Consider the following 21,389-nt stretch of genomic DNA (forward strand, 5'->3'; position numbering starts at 1 on the left):
TCTGGTGTGAGGTGTCCCTGCCCATGGCAGGGGTTGGAACTGGATGAGCTTTAAGGTCCCTTCCAACCCAACTTGTTCTGTGATTCCATGAAACCAAAGCACAGAGAAATCCAGAAGCTGCTGCAGGACCGAGGGAGCATTTGAGGCTCTGCAGCAGCAAAGGCTGCTTGGTTCTGCTCAGCTGTGACCCTGCCAGCTCCCCAGCAGGTTGGGTTTCCACTAACTTCAAGTAACATCTTGCTGCAAGGAGACTGCCTGGAGCAAGCATGAGTGTGAGCACCCAGTGCATCAGTACCTGTGGGTACAAGGATGGGAAACCATCGGGTTGTCAGCATAGAAAACACCGCTGCTATTTCAACACGTGCATTGCACTGAATCCTCATCCCGCTGTCCCTGTAAACACCATTGTGCTTTTCACTGCCCACATTTGCAGCAGCAGCAGGAGGGAGATTTCCCCTGCAATGGGACTGCTGACCCAGCGGCCACACGCACAATGTGCCCAGCACAAAGCCCCCGTTCCAGAAAGCCGTCGCACAAAGCCAAACCCCTCCCGACCCCCCGACGTGCTGTGCTCGGCACATCCCTCCTGCAGTGCGGGCCGGGCCGCAGCAGCACCATGCCCTTGCCGAGGCGCCGGTCCTCCTTCCTGGGCCAGCAGCCCTCTGCCCCTGCCGCCGACGGCTCGGGGCCGCCCGGCCGTCGGGTGAGCATCGGCGGCGCAGGGAGCCTGTCCCGGCCCCCCGGTGTGTATGTGGGCACCGTCCCCACGGGCGGTGTGAGCAGCCTGGGTACCCGTGTGTCCCGCAGGGCGCTGGGCATCAGCAGCGTGTTCCTGCAGGGGCTGCGCAGCTCTGCCGCAGTGCCCTTGGCTGCGGGGCTGGAGAAGGGCCGGGGTCTGTCCTATGAGAGCCTCAACAGCTGCTTGGTGGAGTACATCGAGAAGGTGAGAGCACTGGAGCAGGTGAACCAGGAGCTGGAGGAGCACATCCGAGTGTACCTGGATAAGAAAGCGGCCAGTGTGGGCAGCTGGGGAGCGCTGCGGGAGAACTGGGAGGCCATTTACCATCAGGTGAGTGGGGGAGAGCTTCAGCGCTGAGAGCGAGGGGTGGTTGATGCTGGTGATGGAGGATGTCTGAGCTCAAGTGGTTTGAATTTGTCTTTATGGTAGTTATCATTTCACAGTGTGCTGTGGAAGATGCCTATTGAGGAGGAGGATTGACTTAGGGGCAACTGAAATGCAGCCCAAGGTGCTGATCAATAATGGGGGGAAAGGGTGTTTCTTATCTTTTGCTTGGCTGTAGTTATGACACTGAGCATCAAAGTGATTAACAGAAGACTGCTAGGGCTGGATCAGTTTATCCCTCAGCATGTCAAGCACGTTGGGTTGGGTTTATTTATCAGCAATTCAGGTTTTTACTTTATTCCCTCATTTGCTTCATCATCCTTTCCAAAAGGTCTATTTATTTAGAAACAATAATTGGTTAATAATAATGGCTACCAATGAGTGGCTCCTTTCCTTCCCTTCCTCACCACTCCACCATTCCTCATTCCCACCTTCTCCATACAGGCACAGGCTGTGGGTGCTTCCAGGAAAGTGCTTATTGCATTAGGTGCCAATTGGTCTTTGCACTGACCTTGTGGACATAACCCAGTTCCTGTTGCTGACGAGTAGGACTTGTGAGTTGATGTCCTTGCTTGCAGCGAACACAGGGCTCTATCCGCTGAGTTCCCAGTGCACTTTGTGAATCCCAGCTTCCCAGCTCCCAGCCAGAGGAGCCAAAGAGCTGGAATCCTGAACATTGCCCATCTCTTCCCAGCAGTGCTAGTGCAGGCACAGAAAACACCATCTTCAGATGGCCTTCAGCAAGCATGAAGGACTGAGGCTCCCCAGACAAGTGTGTGTTTACCTTGGGCTGTCCAGTTTCACACTGGTGCAGGAGGAAGGGTGCATTTTGATGGTGTGCTCCATGTTTAGGGCAGCTCTTCACCCAGAACACCACAAATGGCATCTAAATCCTGAATACAGCAGCATAAACTGTTATACAATCATGTCAACGTGTGCTTCCAAACCCATGCCCTCAAACCTGTCACCCCCCTGGGGTAGGATGGAGACTGATGTGAGATGGGGGTTAATGCATTGCAACCATCCCATGTTTTCCAGATGAGTGTCCCACTTTGCAGTTGTAGACTCGCTTGTAAAACCTACTGGGGCTTATGGTTAGGACCAAAGCAGTAAGGAATGTAGGTGCTTTAGGAAGGAGCACTTGATTTGTCTTGCTATGAAAGCCCAGCATTGTAGAGGTGATGAACCTACTCATGTAATGAGTTTTCATACAGACTGCTTTCCTTTTAACCTTTCTTTATAGTGTCATCCTGCTGCCCTGCCTCTATCTCCCCTTGTATGGGTAAATAAGAGCAGCTCATAATGAAATTGAGCTCAGACAGTAGGCTTTTCCTATGTAAAATCAGCACAGTAAAGCTATGTAGTAATAGCTTTTGCAAGTGTCATAGAAAATAAAAGATTAGCTTAATCCATATCTATTTAACCATTAAAATACATTAGAAAATACATTAAGTTTTCTGAATTACATCACTTTACTGTGAGGGTGCTGAGGCGCTGGCACAGGGTGCCCAGAGAAGCTGTGGCTGCCCCATCCCTGGCAGTGTTCAAGGCCAGGTTGGACATGGTTTGGAATGACCTGGTCTGGTGTGAGGTGTCCCTGCCCATTGCAGGGGGTTGGAACTGGATTAACTTAAGGTCCTTTCCAACCCAAACCAGAAATGTGTCAGGCCCATCTCCACAGTGGGATAGAAGAAACCCCAGTGGTCCTGAGGTCCTGTTCCCCCCTGCCCTTCCTAGGGTGTGTTTTGGCAAAGCAGATTTCAGGTGGTCTCCTCCCAGCAATAACAACTGGGTGCTAGCATTGAACTAGGGGGGAAATGTGGCAATGAGAAGGCTCAGGGGGGAGCTGATAGCTCCCTACAAGTGCCTGACAGGAGGATGGAGTGAGGTGGGGTCGGTCTCTGCTCCCAAGGAACAAGGGACAGGACAAGAGGAAACAGCCTCAAGCTGCCCCAGGGCAGGTTTAGATGGAGCTGAGGAACAATTCCTTGCCCAGAGGGTGCTCAGGCATTGGAACAGGCTGCCCAGGGCAGGGCTGCAGGCACCGTCCCTGCAAGTGTTCACACAGCTGGAGACGAGGCCTCAGTGCCATGGGTTAGTGGTGGCCTTGGCAGTGCTGGGAATGGTTGGACTGGATGAGCTTGAAGGGCTTCTCCAACCTGGTTGGTTCCATGGTTCTAAGTGACTTGGAGGTTATGAGTGGAGGCACCCTTAGGGGAAAACCCACTCATGTTGCACTGCGGTTGTCAGGGCTGTTACTGCACAAGGGGAGTGCTGACAGGAGATGAATGATGGGAAGCTGTTACCCAGCTCACAGCATCAGTTCTCTGCTGGGCAGCTGGTTTCTAGCAGAGCAGGGACACACACACTAACTGGGACAGGCAGAAAATGGGAGGAGTTTTGCAGGAAATGAGGGAAATAGGAAATCCTTATGGAGAGGAATTCATGTGAAAGGAATCCAAATCCCTCTCATTCCATCCTGGGCACACTCCTGTTCTCCAGGCTTCATCCCAGTGTTCTTGTGGAAAATCCCATCTCTGATGGGTTGTCTCTTTTAGGCAGAACAGGAGGTTGGTTGTAATGGCAATTCCTGCCCCTGGAGCAGGGCAGCACCTGGGAAAAGTGGGTGCTTGGAATACTCTCAGTGAGTTTATAGAGAGGAGAGGCTCAGCCTCCGTGACCATTCAGTTACAGCTCTGTGGGGGACACAGGTTTATGGGGTCTATGAGCTGGCATGTGGCATGGTTCAGGAACCGATGTCCTGGACCAGTTTGATCACTGCTGTGACTCCTGTGCATGGTTGGGAGCACTTGAAAACTCATCACCAGGTGTTTTCTATAGAGATACTTCTATGTGCACCTGACCTTACTGTCAGCATTTACTCAATGTTAATATTAAGCCTGGGACTGACAGTTAATACAGGACTGACAGCCTGAGGACTCACATGCAGTGATTTATTTGCCAGTGATTTATTTCTGGGGCCAGGAGAGTGGCTGGGTGTTTATTACCTGTAACACAGCCCAATACAACACAGTGCATGAGTAGTGTATGGAAATGTGTGGGATGGCACAACAAACTGACACCAAATGGCATGGAGCATGATCACCATACAGAGCAGATCCGTTTCAATGGTATCATCTCAGGCACCTCCAATGGCACAACCTTGGACTCCCTTCACATACAGATATGAGGAGGGCTGCAGTTCTGTGCTTAGGCAACATTCCAGGTTTTACAGTGTTTCTTTAGGAGGTATCTCCTGCTTTAAGAACCAGGCATCCTTTGATGCAGTCCTGTTTGCTTATGAAGTATTTGATGTATAAATGAAGTCGTATTTTCCTGGATGCAGCAGGAATCAGCAAAGAACCCATCAATCTCCCCAGCCACTCCAGGTATTACCTTTACCAAGGTGGTGTTACAAATGCCACTCTTGCTACCTTTGAATCATGGAACCATAGCATCAGCCAGGCTGGAAAACCCCTTTAAGCTCATCCAGTCCAAACCGTTCCCCATCACTGCCAAGGCCACCACTAACCCATGGCACTGAGGCCTCATCTACACTGTTTGTGAACATGGAGTTTTCATCCTTCAGGCCCTGAGAAGAGGTTCAACATGGAAAGCATGATGGATAGTGTTCCATGCTTCCTGCTTGGCTCCTGAGCAGCAGGCACTGGGTTGCATGATTTGGCATGAGTTAAAGTGTGTTGGAGGTGATGGGTTGATAACAATTCCCTTCTGTGTGTGGAAGCAAAGACCAGACTGATGTCTTCTGATCCTTCTCCAGAGATGCATCATTTGCTTTAACTGAGGAACTTAAAAGCCAGGTGATTCTCCACTACATGGATAATTAAACCATGAGCTTCATTATCACAGGTCAAAATACGGCTGCATTCAGAAAGGGTTTAGGCATCTATAAGAACAGCAAAACTAGTCAAAGCTACAGTAAAGCACAGCTGAGGTCTTGAAAGGCATCGTAACCATTGCAATGCCAGGCTTGGTCCCATTAAAGGTTGCAGTCACTGGGGATAAGTTCTCCCCATAAGTGTCTGTTTCACATCAGACTTTGCTATGGAGGCTGGAGCTTGCACACTCCCTGCAAGCAGCTGGTTTTCCCTGTTAGTTGTAACCCAGTAAAAGGGCCAGGATGTTCATGCAGATTTGAGTAAGGTTTTTATTCTAAAACTCAGAAATGCATTTTCATGTCCCTAAAATCCCAGTGAAATCAAAGAAAACTGTTGCTGTTTTCTACTTAAGATGCTTTATACCACAAATACTCAGTGTTAGCTCAGGAGCTGAAGAAAACGTGTTCAAAAGGTGTATGTGCATCACAGCTTGGGGTGTTGAACGCGATGTGTGACTTAAAGGAGCCATTGTTAGTAATGATATTTGCATTTTTATAACACTTCTAATTCTGGCTGTTCAAATGCCATAGGAGCATCAGTGACTGAAGCCTACCATAAGCCCAATGAGGGAGGACAGTGCTGCCTTCTGCTTTACAAACAGAGAGTCATAGACTCATGGAATCAACTGGGCTGGAAAAGACCTTCAGCCCTTCTCCATCTGAACCCCCCAGGTCCCTCAGCCGTTCCCTATCTCTCTTGTGCTCCAGGCCCTGCACCAGCTCCATTGCCCTTCTCTGGCCCCTCTCCATCACTTCAATGTCTCTCTTGCAGTGAGGGGCCCAGAGCTGAGCACAGGATTGGAGGTGCAAGAGGAGGCAATGTCTAAGTGCTTGCAGCATTGCAAGCCCTCTCATTCCCAATGGACTCAAAGAAAGTAACGTGTTTCCTAAACTGCTGCACCGTGCACTTTAGTACATGTGTCAGCAGAACGCTGCCTGTCTGCCTCCCGCTGTCTATTGAGTTAAATCAAACCAAAGGGCCGCTAGATGGGAGTCTCACACCCCTTCTGCTGAAGTGCAAATCAGGGTTTCCCAGGATACCTGGTTTCTGCATAGAAACACCATGTCCTATTCACCCTGCAGGTTCACTGCTGGACTTCAAGCATGCTCAGCTGGTTTCCAGGAGGGTTGAAAGGCTAAAGCCTGCTGGCTTCCCCCATAGCCCTTCTTTTAAGCCTGCCAAACATTAGGCTGTGTTATGCTGTTTGTACACTCAGGTTTGTGTGTAGCTTTGGAAACCCTCATCTTCCTCACTGGGTGTTTGGCATTAGCTGCCTGTCTATTGGTATTGACCAAGTCCTCAGGAGCATGGTACAAGGGTTCCACTGTGGGGCAGGTAAGAAGCCACCTCAAATGCCTCCATAAACCCACAAGGTTCCTATTGAAAAGCACTTCTAAGAAGCACTTTGTATAGGGGCAGATCCCCAGCTATTCCCTGCTTCTGCTCTCATTGCAGCCCAAAAGCCATCTTACACTGGATTCAGCCTCTAACTGTGGCCACTGACATACCTCTGAGTGGCACCGTGCAGCTCACAGCATTCAATGTTACTTTTGCTGGTGGTATGTTCCAAATACCCTCAAAGACATTCGTTCTCATCAGACTTTAAGTCAGAAGGAAAGAGAAATCAAAGCTCCTGTGAGGATCCACACCAGTGTGAGTTGACAGGAATACAAAGCACTGTGTGTAAGGAAAAGGAAAAGGAAAGGAAGGAAGAAAACAGTTGGACCATTGAGTCTGGGTCAAAGAACTGCCTCTAGCTCCATCCTGCTGCCGTCTAAAGACTGAATGTATTCCCTCCATCCTTCAGGAGAAACTCAGGTCTGTTGGTGTACTGGGACCTGAGGATGGCAAAGCAGCAGGTCCCCAGTGCTGCAGGAGGAGGTGTCAAGCCCATGGTGGCAAAATGGGGCTGGAAAAGGGCAGGGAGAAGGAGCTAAGGGGTTGAACAATGAAGCAGAGACGGTTCTGTGTGCCAGCAAACACATGAAGGTCTCATGTACCTGTGTTGCCCAGCAGGGCTGGCTGGTGTGCGGTGAGATACCATCTCCTTGCCCATACCTGTGGCTTTTGTAACCCCTGGCTCCTGCTCTCCCTCATTCTCCCATGCTGTATACCCATTTCTGCCCAGTGTTCTCAGGCCTCTCTCCTCTGTCTAGATGCTATTTGCATGCAGCGTGTTGGAGCTGCATGTCTCCAATGGCCTATCCCTCTATCCTATGGGTTGGAATTGGCCAAGAAATCCCACAGGAAAGCAAAATCGGCCATCAGTGCAATGGTATGAGATCTGTTTCCTTTGGAAGCCAAGTGCTGAGCTGGAGCTGGCAGGAATGGAGCTCCAGCCCCAGGCTTCCAGCCACAGCCACCTTCCCTCTGTGTTCCTAACAGTAGGTGAGAAGTAAGCAAACCACTTTTAAGTCTTTAGAAGATGCAGAGTGCTTTTAATGCCATGATCCATTATGGGGTTCTTAATGTGGGGAATAGATCATTCCTCCAGATCTCTCCTTGCTAGATGCCTTCATAGATTTCATATCTGCTTGTCCCACCATTTGTAAGACATTTGGAGCATCAAACTGCTTTTCATAGGGCTGAATACTTATTACCACATAGAAATGCTTCAGCCTTGCATGTTCACCTTCACCCCATCACCAAGCAGCAGGCTGAAGGACAGGGAGGACCATACTAAGGCAATGATCCCACTTGTGGTACTTCAGCCTTGATGTCTCCATGTGACGTGGCCGGTTTCAGCTCAGGGCAGCAGAACACTTTGGGGTATTTGTGATCTCATTTAGTTGCAGACTCAGTTGTCTAAGGACAGATTTCTGCTTCAAGAACTCTCCCTTTTAATCCCACTTTAAAACCTGCTTTTATTCATGTGGTGCTTTAGATTCAACTGCAAATCTCCATGGGTATGTCCTGAAAAAGACCAAAGAGATGCTCAGTTTAGCTCATTCAGAGTGACATCATGGACCATGGGAAGGCTGGAGCCCCCAGATAGCTATTGGCAGGGTTGAATGCTCTGGTACTAAATGCCACATGGTTTGGGTCACTTCCATAGCTCAGTGCACATGTGGTGTTTTTAACCCTTTCATCATTTTATATATCCTTCTTGGATCACATTAAATATCCACCCCAGAGCCGTAGCAATGATAACACAGTCTTATTTGCTCCATCTTTCCCAAGCATTTCCCATTCAGTGTAATAACCTTGCAAGACTCCCTGCTTCTCAGGTCTCATATGCACCACAGGAGCTTACAGGATCCCATTGGAGATGGAAAACGATGCTCTGGGAGCTGAGGACGGCTCGCAGGCAGAATAAGCAACAAGTATTCCTTGGCTCCCTAAAGAGGACAACCCATCAGAGGCCTGCTGATATGGGAAGTAGTATAGGAACTGCATAAGTGCTGCTTAAATTGTACCGTGAAGATATAAGTGGGCCTTAAGTGATGACCGTACCTTGCGTCCTGTAATGAATTGTGCCCCTTGCGACCGGCTGCTGATCAGAATGAATGTGTTTCCACAAGAAGATGGATGCTTGGGAGGCATGAGTTTGGTGACAAATTACAGCCTATTTGCAGAGAGTTTGTGCCTTTATAGGTACAAATGTAATTGATTACGTTATCTGGAATGAGTCACTTGAACAGCCCGAGGCTAGAGGCTTATTTTCAGAATCAAAGCTATCCATCTGCTTAAGGCACATGTACAGTGCATGTAGTTCTGTGCTGACGCTCCTCATTGCTTGGGCTCTGTTGTCTCTTACTTCTAGGTGGGTGAAGCAGTCCTGGAAAATGCTCGTCTCATGCTGCACACCGAGAACATTCAAGCCTGTGCTGAAGACTTTAAAGACAGGTAAAGTTGTGGTGGCAACAACCGGACACTTTCTTTGGGACTACCTTGGTAAACCCCTCCTCTGTGATGGAGCAATGCTCAGTGAGGGGAATGGGCTCATTCTTTCCACTATTCATAGAATACCAGAATGGTTTGGTTTGAAAAGGACCTTAACATCATCCAGTTCCAACCCCTGCCATGGGCAGGGATGTCTCACACTAGACCATGTCACCCTAAGGCTCTGTCCAACCTGGCCTTGAACACTGCCAGGGATGGGGCATTCACCTGGCTTGGGAGGGGGTTGTAACAGCAAAATGATGCTAACGTTATTTGGGAATATTTTGAGGATTTAAAGGAACAGAGATACACACTACAACATTACTCAAGCTGTTCTCTGGCATACGGACATTGGTCTCTCACCGAGAGGTCAGTATTCATTCAGATTTGGGTTGACATTTAATAAAGGCAAAATTCCCATGTGCTTTTTAGTTGTAATTTTCAGTCCCACATACATGGTTTGAGAAGTAACAACCACTCTGCTGCAGCAGCTGACAAGCGAAAACCAAACCACTACAAATGTCTGCATGGAAGCGTTAGATAAGAAAACAAATGGGCTGCATGGGTTTTCCTCATCTCTACTGAGAGAAAGGAATAGCAAAAGATCTTAAATACTGGCCAACTACTGCTTTGATGTCTTTTTGTTCTCAAAGGCTGATATTGATGCACATGAGTGCGTGAAGCTCTTTAAGTCTGACTCAGGAGATGTGACCCTTCCAGCTTCTTCTCATAATGCACTCATGCATTTACAAATAGATTTTTGCAGGGTCTGACACACAAACTGTGTTTCAGACTCATCGGGTTTTATTTCCTATGATTTTTATCATCCCTTTTAATCTTCTGTCTCTCTCTGGTATGATTTTATTTAACCATATCAAAAAGTGCATTAATCCTATTCTGAGGTTTGCCTTTCATTTCAGAAAGGTACCGCTCTGTGATACTCATTGGATGGCTTCATGTCCTACACTTGCGGTGTAGGCACGCAGTCTCCAGCACAAAACCAGTGTCAAATCAATCACAAAACCAGTGTCAAATCAATCCACTGCATAGCAAAAGCCCCTTATTCTCACCATCTCACCAAGGAGATTCATCACATCTTCAGTGGAAAGCCTGAAATGAAAGGGCAGAAACACGAGTGGGTTAGTGCTGTAGAATAGCAACTGCCTGCCACAACCTTTTCCTACCACTGCAGCCATGGCTTAGAAACGAGCTGTTTGCTTTGACAGCAATTCTAGTTGACAAACCAACCACTCCAATTCCCTCTTTCGATACTACTGCATCTTAAGGATGGGCTGGGGCCCTGGAACATAGACCAGACTCCCATCAGCATGTCTGTTAGTAACAGTAATGCATTTGATGTGCACATTAACCATAGCTCTGAACAGTTTTCATGTAGATGAAGGAGCAGTTGCTCTCATTTTACAGCCAAGCAAATAGAAAATGAGCCACCCATAGTCATACTGTATATAAATACCATATGCCTCCCTGTGCTTGTTGAGGACTCCTCTTGGGCTGTAACCACGGCAGCGCAGAGCACAAACGTGGCCTGTTTTATTACACTCAGAGTGAATGACAGGGTCCTTTGGCAGTTCAATTCAAGCACAGTGAGACAAGGTGAGAGCAAAGTGTGTCTTCTGTGCCTCTGTCTGGGACACAAGGTAATTAGCCCAAATGGTGTCACTGAAAAGAAAGCAGGTTTTTCTTGCTGAACTGTGCTGGATTAAGGTTTCTGGGGGGGTTTTGTGCTCTCTGCAGGTATGAAAATGAGCAGCCGTTCAGAAAGGCAGTGGAAGATGAAATTAATTCGCTATATAAAGTGATTGATGATGCTAATTTAACTAAAATGGATCTGGAGAATCAGATAGAGAGCATGAAGGAAGAACTAACTTTGCTGTCAAAGACTCATGAAGAAGTAAGTCCAGACTCGGGACACTGCAAACCCAATGTGTGCCTGTTTCATCTGGTTGGTATCATATATCTGGTGCAAAACAAGCACTAAAAACCTCTGTCATGTCTGGGGCTGGGGGTTCTTCTGAAACCTGCTCTTATTTCTCTCTCTGTTAATTTCAAGCACTAACCTCTAAATTGCTTGCGTTTCCTGCCTGATAAACATGACATAGAAGGGGTATCACTTCTTGCTATGGTCACAGGGTTGCACCTATGTGGGCATCTCAACAGAGAGGTCTGATCCTGAGCTGGAGATGTAAAGAGTGTGCAGGGAACGAGCCCTGGTCCTGCTGCATTAACACTGAACATTACCCAGTGTCTTCTGAACATGCCCTGCTTGGCCCAGCTTCCCACAACAGAATCTCTCCTGAGCAACACACCCCAGAAGCAAGTCATGGGACAGGCAGCTGGAAGGGAAGCCCATTATTACCCAGTTTCTGCAATGCCTTCCCACTCATTACATTCACCAGCACTATTTGCATGAAGGTGGTTTATTGCCTTCAACAGGGGTTTCAGGCTCAGATCCACATCAGCCTCTTCACTGATGGGGGTTTGGATATGGAGCTACTCCTAATCCCACATAAGGGGCAACAAGCAATTGTGCTGATGCTTCAGAAGTAAAAGGGAGCCTGAATTGAGCTGGTTCATGGAAGCAAGGCACTATCCTACCTTACATTTATTCCAGGTTATATCTCCAAGCACAAGATTTCAGCATCACTGGCAGGTATATGTGGATTTGGCTTGCCAGGATGAAGTCTAACCCCAAGGCTGGCATTCTGCAGGAAATAACCTATGGCTCCATCACTGCTGCACAGCATGAGAAAGATGGGAATCGGTTTAGATAAGAGGGAAAACAAAACATTGATAGAAATACACAGGATCTGTCTGTGTTCCTGAAACCAGAAAAGGTGGCACTGAAACTGTTCTCTGCCCATATATATGGCATAACAAACACACCACCTTTCCAGCAGCTTCTCATGCTCCACATTTAGCCAGTGAGGAGCCCTTGCAGGTTAGAATGATGTTCATTTCCTTACCCATTTGGAGTATCTGAGCAAGCTCAACACAGACCTGGTTTTCCAATGGCAGCAGCACCAGGGGAAGCTGCTCAAGAGAAGGTAAAGAATAAAGGCTGGAAGCAACTATTGGGATTAATCCAGCTGAGCTGTGGCACAGTAAATCCCAAGGACCTTCCTGAACTAATTCCAGCTTCGTATTCCTCCAATCCATGTCAAGCTCTTGTGAGCACATTTGAAGGCTTTCATTCTGAAAGGTTCATAATTCATGCAATTCCCACCCATTTCCCCCCAGTATTGTCACTGTCAGGGGCCATTGCTTACAAATACAGTTATCAGATGGTTTTATGCTACTTTTCATTTTGCTCACACCCATAGAACACATAAACAGATTGATGTAAAAGGCTTGTGGTACCACATAGTTCAGACACATGTGCAAACCTCACTTATTCTTGTGTTCTTGAGCACAAGGTACAGCTGATGGGCTACCTTTAAGTTCTAGACACAGCCATTCTCTACTGCTTACATGGCTTTGGAGCACTTATAAGAAACAGAACGTTGCCATAGAGAAGGAGAGTGCTCTTCATCTAACATGCACATGCCTAAAAGCACACAGGTGGCTTGCCCAGCTTGTTGTGTCTCCCAATAGATGCCTATGTTGTTGCATAGTGCAGCAGAGGGAAGAGCAGGGATTGATTTGCTGTAAGCTGTTAGTTCCTTGGTCCCATGTCCCCACTGCAGCCTTCCTGGCAGTGCAGCTGTGCTGGGTTTGGGCCCCACGTTTGCAGTGTGCATGTGTCAAGCTCTGACTGCTGGAGAAACTTAACCACTGTGAGGGCAGTGCCTTGGTGCAGGGCTTCAGCCTCCCCATGCAGAAGGAAGGCAAATCCATATGGGGCAAAGAAACCCTCCAGTGCACTGGATCATTACTGTAGGGTTGCCTTTCGGGGCCAAATGTCATGATGCTCTTGGTTGACACCAAACGAGCCCTTCCTTGAGCCTATCTGAAGTCAATCATCCAGTTCACTTTACACTGTCATTCTTGTTCAAGGATGTGAAGGTGTTATACAAGCAGCTTGCGGGATCTCAGCTGGAAGAACTGGATGTTCCCTTGGGAAGTGGCCTGGATGACATCCTGGAAAAGATCAGGATCCACTGGGAGAGAGACATTGAAAAGAATCGTGTGGAGACAGGAGTCCTGCTTCGTACCAAGGTGAGCACAGCAGCAGCACAGGCTTTAAAGCAGACACAAACCTGGTACCCTGCAGTAACCTTGAGGGTTGGGGGTTTGGTTTCCCATTGAAACAGAAATGGTTGTAAAAGTATAAGGGGTTTTGGTCCAAATCCATGGGAAAGTACAAACAGAGTGTGTGGCTGTCTTGGGAATGACCCTGCTGATATCACAGGTGTCTGTGGGAGGCTTCAGGGGCTCTGAAATTTTGGCTGAGGAAAACAATCATAGAACCATAGAATGGTTTGGGTTGGAAGGGACCTTTAAAGCTCACCCAGTCCAACCCCCTGCAATGAGCAGGAACATCTGCAAGTAGATCAGGTGGCCCAGAACTTACTCAGTTGATACCTTCTGTGTAGGATAAACCCCAGTTGTTACCCTTCTCACTAGGGCCCCTCCTCTGCTGAACACGTTAGAGGGGTCTATAAATCACTGTCTATATATCACTGTCCTGAACCCAGGGCAGTAATACATATTGCTCTCCACTAACTACACAGACTCCTCATGGATTCCTCCTTAACACTGTTTCCTTTGGCAGCAGTGGGAAAGCTGGATGCTAACTCAGAAATGGAAAGTGATGAGAAAAGTAATGATCATAGGTGATCAGCAGGGAATGATTCTATCTATTAGTAGCCACCTCATTCTGCGGTGGCTATTATAGCACAGCAAATCGTAACTACAGCTGTGCTATATGTAATATTTGTATGTCATATATAGTAAGAACACCCCCCTCTCCCCTCATTCCATGGTACAAAGTGGGGAGAAGTGAAGGCAAACAGCAAGGTAAAGGCCAAAACTACGTTTGCAAACAAAATCTGTTCCTGGTTCACTGACAGGTTTCATTCCTCCAACACACCAATTCCTCAGTGTCCCCACTTCCCTGTCTGACCTGGTTTGCCTCCTCCTGTGCAAACAAAGCCCCACAACTTCTTTCTTCCTGTTTCTTTCACACCTTCCAATATCTGGTCTTGCAGAGGACAAAACTGCCTGCTCATACTGGACTGATCATTGGATCCCTCTCCATGCCTTTGATATCTAACCTATCCCTGCTCAGCCATCCATAAAGCCCTCACCAGTTTTAGTTCTTCCTGCTTTGGTGCTCTGGCAAGATCAGTTGTGGTTCTGATCACGTTCTGGTATGACATTCTAGAGGGTTTTGTCCCCAAGTATACCCCTCATTACATCCACATGATGATGTATCTCATGTCTCATGCAGTTTTGTATCTCAGGACAGATCTATTTAGATTATCACTATTTATATTGGTAACAAGACCTTAGCTTTCTTCAGCTTGTGGACTTCTGTCATCTTACGTGGCCAGGTTGCATCATTTGGTCACCCACACTGTGTGAGAAACTTGCTCTTACTCTTGCAGCAGCAGAGGGAGAGCAGCTCCCTCCTCTTTGCTCCTCATTGCCACTTCCTTCAGTCTCTCCCTGTGAGATTTCCTTGGTCCCTGATATTTTAACCTCATTTCTCAGGGGGCTGGAGTATGAAAACAGGCTGAGAAAATAAAATGAGAGAAGAGTTCCCCATTGGGTAACAGAGAACATCCTAATGTGCTGTTCTTGGGGTAAAGAGTAATCAGATAATAAAATGGGAACAAGCAAGAAGAGTGAAGTCACAGACTGGATTCCTCTTTAAATCATGAGCTGACATAGAAAGCTCCCTGCAATTGTTGGAGCAAGTCCAGAGGAGGCCACGAGGATGCTCAGGGGCTGCAGCACCTCCTGTATGGAGACAGGCTGAGAACATTGGGGCTGTTCAGCCTGGAGAAGAGAAGCTGCGTGGAGACCTCAGAGCAGCTTCCAGTGTCTGAAGGGGCTACAAGGATGCTGGAGAGGGGCTCTTCATCAGGGACTGTAGTGATAGGACAAGGGGTGATGGGGTCAAAGTGAAACAGGGGAAGTTCAGGTTAGATCTAAGGCAGAAGCTGTTCCCTGTGAGGGTGCTGAGGCACTGGCACCGGGTGCCCAGAGAAGCTGTGGCTGCCCCATCCCTGGCAGTGTTCAAGGCCAGGTTGGACACAGGGGCTTGGAGCAGCCTGGTCTGGTGTGAGGTGTCCCTGCCCATGGCAGGGGCTTGGAACTGGGTGATGTTAAGGTCCTTTCCAACCCAAACCATTCTGTGAGTCTATGGTTCGATGATTCTCTGTACCCACTCCTTGCTGTAGCTGTGACCAGCTGAGGCCAAGGTATTTCAGATGATGTCCTAGCACTGCCTTACACATCAGGGCAGTATTTCTGTTGTTTTCTGACTCTTGCCCTATTTGCTTCGTTTCTGACTGGAGTTGCAGTCTTGGCTGGATTTTTCAGGGATATCCAGGCACCAAAGCATACCAATTTACATACACACCTAATGGGGTTTCACATGAGATGTTTTTAGATGAGAAACTAACCTCGAAACTCCAGTCCATTGACACCTGCACCTTTCTTTGTCCATAGTGCTCAAACCCTGCTCTGAATTGTCAGAAGTGATTTAAACCCTTGTAAGACACTCAAGCTCTTTAATATTCTTCCCTGGAAAATGCTTTCCTCAATGACGTGGTGCTGTTCATTCATGTCGTTTGATTCCACACACCCACCCCTGCTCCTGCTTCCACCTGCCACCCACAAACCCTTCCAGTTCATGATTCATCCCCAGTGCAGTAAACCCTCAAGGCATCAAGCTGTTGAGCTGCTGTCATAACAGAACTAGACCTTAATCCTCTTGATGTCCTGTCTCTTGACCAGCTGTTGATCCATGGCAATGCTGTGCTCTGAACACACAATTACACAGCTTCCTCTGTGGTCCCATAGAGTACATCTCATGGAAGGTTCTCCCTTCTTTGCTGCTTTGCTAACACATACCCAGCATTAATCAGAGCTTATCAAAGTCACTTTTCTCCTGCAGCTGTCATGCTGGTCAATCCAGTTGTTTGTGGGCACCACAGTTCAGTATGGCCTTTGCTTTGTGGAGCCTCTCAGGAATAGGAAGAGCAGAGCAGAAACCATAAACTGACAAGGGAAGAGGGCACAAGGACCATGTCTGGACTTCTCTATAGAAGGAACCCCAAAGCTGAGGTTTCTCTACAGAAGAGCTCATTCAGTGTGTGCTTACTTGCTGTGTAATCCTCGGTATTTAGGGCCCATCTACTCCATCTGCCTGTTGTATCAATCACATCACTAAAGTCAGGTAGCTGTGACTGCTTAGGTATCTCCTGGAGGAGGTTCAACATCACCTGTGGTAAAGGCAAGTTGGATTTATAGGTAGCATTTGGGCCACCAGCAGGGTAAATGTGAATGAGAGATACTAAGCTTCAGGTAATGGGTGTAGGTTATACATATAGGTGAAAAGCACCATTCTTGCCCTTTAAAAAGAGGTATTATAGTCCTCATACCATAATAACATGCAGGCTACACTCTCAGTGCAACTTAAGAGGCACAAATGACTCCAGAGTGGTAAGTCCAGGGATCACTAGGCTGGGATCATCAGGACTAGTGAGGTGAGCTTCGGTCTCTCTGAAGCACAGCCTCAGTGAAGGACAGCTGGTGTTTGGATTGAAGTTCACCTTCTGCAATACAGCTTCAGAAAGCCTAAATTCTGGCTGAGATTCACCTTGTACTGAAACAACCTCCTGCACCTGAGATGATTTCACTCACAGTGACCAAGTTGTGGGGTTCACGTGATGGTACCAAAACCACCCCCTATAAAAACTATTTCTGATGCACGGTCCCAGACTTACTTTTAAACTTATTTGAGAAGAAAATGCATGATCAGAGAAGCAGGACAGGGTCAAGATGAACTTTCTGAGTGGAACAGAGCTATTCTGCATAGTTTAACATCAACCAGAAGAAATGTAGGTTTTGACTGAAGAATTCCCTTTGCCAGAGAGCCCAGAGCTCTGGACTGAAAACCTTGATCTCAGCCCTCATTAAAAGCTATAGACATTATTAAGCTATGTTTTCCTTCACCTCATTTCAAGGACCCTGACCTACACACATATAAAAACCCACAAAAAACAAGAGCATGAAATGACATAAGAGTATCTTAATTCAACTTATCCTGACTTGTGTGAGATGACTTGCTCTCTGACTCACTGCATCCTAAGTGGGAAATCAAGTCATAAATACCTCAGAAATCCAACAGACTAAGTGAAATCACTTTGCTTCTTAGAAAATAATAGCATAATTATATTGTAGCCTATATTCTCTATTCTATAGTCTATATTCCATATCATATATAAAGCATAATTATATTATATTCTCTATTCTCTATTCCATATCATATATAAAGCAAGATTATATTATAATCTATATTCTCTATTCCATATCATATATAAAGCATAATTATATTATAGTCTATATTCTTTATTCTCTATTCCATGTAATGTATAAAGCATAATTATATTATAGTCTGTATTCTATAATCTATATTCCATATCATATATAAAGCATAATTATATTATAGTCTATATTCTCTATTCTCTATTCCATACCATATATAAAGCATAATTATAGTCTATATTCTCTATTCCATATCATATATAAAGCATAATTATATTATAGTCTATATTATTTATTCTCTATTCCATGTAATGTATAAAGCATAATTATATTATAATCTATATTCTATATTCTATATTCCATATCATATATATAGCATAATTATATTAATTATAGCAACAAAATGGAGAATTACAGTAACATTTTCTTTTTATAGGTAATTTCAAATGTGCCAGTATGAATGCTGAACAGCCTTTGTTGCCAGAGATAAAATATATCCACTTAGAGGTATAAGCCATTTTACAGTAAATGCATAGAAAAGATGATAATTTTGACACTAAAAGTATCTCAAATTGTTCAAGTGAGGGCTTTAAAATAGAAGAACAAGATGTGAAGTCAGAATTGCCATAAACTGTGCAAATATTAGCTGTCACTTTGGTATGTGAGGAAACTAACCCATCGTTTGAGTAGGTTATGATGACAGTGGCAATCCTTTACCAGCAGCAGGCCGAAGCAACCGCGGCCATGCGAACCCAGGAGGAGGAGCTGGTGGAGGGCCTCAGGACTGAGTTCCATGAGACTGCCTGCAAAATACAGAGCTTGCAAGCAGAAACGGAGTCCTTGAGGACCTTGGTAAGTCATGTCATGTGTATGGTGTGTGAATTCAATATGCCTTCTAAGGAAAACATTCCCAACTTGGGATAGACACTTAAGAATAACCCCGTATTCCAGTTTCCAGAGATGCCAGACCCTTCTGGGTTCTTCTTGATTGACGTGGTGCATTAAGTGTGCCACATTTGACAACCAAACCTCAAATGTCAATCTGCAATGTCTTCATACTCAATAATAATTGCTGGGTGGGCAGTGCTTGACAATGGGAAGAATACCTGCACCTTGTAACCAAAGTAGTTCAACCTTTGTAATGGTAATAGACATTTTGCAAAGTATCTAAAGAAAGGAATTCTCAAGATATTCCCTCTCCACTTAAGCATATTCAATAGAGATACTGGCCAAACCTGAATAAAGATCCCTATAAGGCATATGTGACCTACTTGGAGGAATCAAATGGGTCAGGGCTCTAGAAGGTAGAGGGGTCCAATGGAGCTGGTTAATATACAAGCATCACTTCCTCCAAGCTCAAGATCAATACACTCCTCTGAGTAAGAAATCAAGCAGAGCAGGCAGGAGCCCAGCAGGGATGAGCAAGGAGCTTCTGGCAAGAAGGAAGTTTATGGGATGTGAAAAAAGGGACAGGCCACTGGGAGGAATATAGGGATGTTGTCAGAGTATGCAGGGATGCGATGAGGACAGTTAACATTCAAACCCACCTGGACATGTTCCTGTGTGACCTGCTCTGGGTGGCCCTGCTTTGGCAGGGGTTGGAGTGGATGATCTTCAGAGGTCTCTTCCAGCCCCAACCATTCTCTATGACACACATTTCATGTGTGATATGAAAGCTGACTGGTTTAATGTCTGCTGTCTTGCCCTTACAGAAGAGGGGTCTGGAGAACTCTTTATATGACGCCAAGCACTGGCACGACATCGAGCTGCAGAACCTAGGCTCTGTCATTTCCAAGCTGGAGTCAGAGATGGGAGAAATCAAAATGGAAACTGAGCAGCAGCAACGGGATCGTGAAAACCTGTTGAGCAGCAAACAACAGCTGGAGAAAGACATTGCTGCATATCACTGCCTTCTGGATGGAGAACACAGCAGGTACTGGTCCTAGAAACCAAGTGTGCCATGAGAATGGAGAACTTGTGCTCCTTGGGAAGGGGTAGTGAGGATGATGGGAACAGGACTAGGAGGGTTCTTGTGTTTCATGAGGCTGGGTGGTAAATGGTGAGGTTTGGAGAAGCTGCCAAAGGGAATAACACCCCAATCCCAGTTGTGCAGATTCCTAATGTACTGGGGAGGAGGTGGTTTCCAGCACTGGCATGGGAGGATGAGGTTTAGCAATACTCCAGCAGATCCATGAGTTTCACTTCCCTGAAGATTTGAGATGTGAGATTAAAAGACTACTACAGCATCTGGGGGCTACATTAGCTGCAAAGCAGCTCTTTCATTTCTTGCCTTGGGTACATTAAGCCTTCCCTTCTGCTATTATACAATCCTAATACTGAAGCTGCTATCCTGGGGGAACTCCCTTTCTAAGCACACCAGTGCCCCTCAAAGCAGATCTGGCACTCTGACTGTACCTTTTGTGAAGGAACACAGTTCAGACTCTTGACATGTGTCCTCCAGGAATAACCTGTAAATGCCTTTACAGCAGGTGGGTTGTTGGATTGGGCTTTTTTAAGAACCTTAATCACCACTTAGGCATGGAACCTGTGAGAATCTGACGCAGAGATTTTGACTTGCTCTTCTGCTCAGGTCAGGGAGATTATTTGTTATAATAAGATCCCACTTGAGGTTGATGGGATTTCATCCAGCTGCACTGAAGATACTTCTTAATTCAGCATTTTTCCTGCTTTCAGTAGGTTTATTTCTGTTTTCTCTATTTTCCTTTCAGCTGATTATGAAACTCCCAGCCCACAGAAGCCCACTGCCATGCAAGCAACAGATGTCACTGCCCATTCTGTTCACGGAAGCTAAAAACCCAAAAAGCAGCCTGCTCTATTCAGTTTGACTCAACAATCGAAGTAGGTTGTAGCTTGAACAACTTTATTAGACCCTCCTCATGTAATTGCTTTGCTTACAGATTCCAATTTACTCATGTTGTTAAAATTACAATAAACATAAAGAAGATCAGGGGGTTTGTTTGACTTTTTCCTCCTTCCAGTATTTGTCATGATAGGATTAAGAACATGGGCCCTCCACTTCCCAGCAAGTAAATGCTTTCTTTGCTTGGCTCTTTCTTGCTGTCAGCATCCCTTAAGGCAGGTTGGCCTAACTCCCTTTGAACAGGCTCCCAGGTAGCATGAACATGTGGGTGACCCTAGGTAGTTTCTCTTATTTTGATGGTATGATGATGAAAGCCCCCTTACCCTTCTTTCTTTATATTTCAAACACTGATATCCTCATGGTGTTGCATGTGCAGTATGATCATATAAAGTTCCAAGATGGACCTGCCCTTTCACAGATCATAACAAACTTTGGCCCCTATCACACAAAATGTTAGAATCCCAGCCTGGTTTGGGTTGGAGGGGACCTTAAAGCTCATCCAGTTCCAACCCCCTGTCACAGGCAGAGGACACCTTGCACTAAGAGCAGCTTGCTCCAAGCCCCATCTAACCTGTCCTTGAACACTGTGAGGTTATATCTAACATATCTAACCTGAACTCCCCATGCTTCAGTTTGAACCCATCACCCCTTGTCCTATCACTGCAGTCCCTGATGAAGAGCCCCTCTCCAGCATCCTTGTAGCCCCCTTCAGACTACTGGAAGCTGCTCTGAGGTCTCCACAGCAGCTTCTCTTCTCCAGGCTGAACAGCCCCAATGTTCTCAGCCTGTCTCCATACAGGAGGTGCTGCAGCCCCTGAGCATCCTCGTGGCCTCCTCTGGACTTGCTCCAACAGCTCCATGTCCTTCTGATGCTGAGGACACCAGAGCTGCACACAGGGCTGCAAGTGGGGTCTCAGGAGAGCAGAGCAGAGGGGCAGGATCACCTCCTTCCACCTGCTGGTCATGCTCCTCTCAATGCAGCCCAGTATCAAGGCTAGCTGCATCTGCAGCTAGGCAGATGGCTGCCTTTCTTTTTCAAGTCCCTGCATGGGAAGCTAAACATACATATGTTTGTGGGATTAGGACTTTAATATTAACAGTTACACAGAGGTGACAACATAGTTCATTATGTAGGACTCAAAGGCTA

General features: G+C 46.5%; 1 protein-coding gene across 1 annotated transcript; it reads left to right on the plus strand.

Moving 5' to 3' along the window:
• The first annotated feature begins 555 nt into the window (after positions 1–555).
• BFSP2 (beaded filament structural protein 2) lies at positions 556–20,330 on the plus strand. Its single transcript, XM_034069656.1, has 7 exons — positions 556–1,069; positions 8,786–8,868; positions 10,660–10,816; positions 12,919–13,080; positions 18,082–18,213; positions 19,074–19,294; positions 20,091–20,330. Exons 1-7 carry the CDS (start codon positions 617–619, stop codon positions 20,092–20,094), a joined length of 1,212 nt encoding a protein of 403 aa, XP_033925547.1. The 5' UTR covers positions 556–616; the 3' UTR covers positions 20,095–20,330.
• The last annotated feature ends 1,059 nt before the right edge of the window (positions 20,331–21,389 follow it).

The sequence above is a fragment of the Melopsittacus undulatus genome, chromosome 1 (assembly GCF_012275295.1).
Source record: "Melopsittacus undulatus isolate bMelUnd1 chromosome 1, bMelUnd1.mat.Z, whole genome shotgun sequence".
Taxonomy (NCBI): Eukaryota; Metazoa; Chordata; class Aves; order Psittaciformes; family Psittaculidae; genus Melopsittacus; species Melopsittacus undulatus.

Coding starts and splice junctions, on each gene's coding strand:
- BFSP2 (XM_034069656.1), top strand. CDS start 617: ATGCCCTTGCCGAGGCGCCGGTCCTCCTTCCTGGGCCAGCAGCCCTCT. Junction 13,081..18,081: donor GAGTCCTGCTTCGTACCAAG/GTGAGCACAGCA, acceptor ATCCTTTACCAG/CAGCAGGCCGAAGCAACCGC. Junction 18,214..19,073: donor CGGAGTCCTTGAGGACCTTG/GTAAGTCATGTC, acceptor TTGCCCTTACAG/AAGAGGGGTCTGGAGAACTC.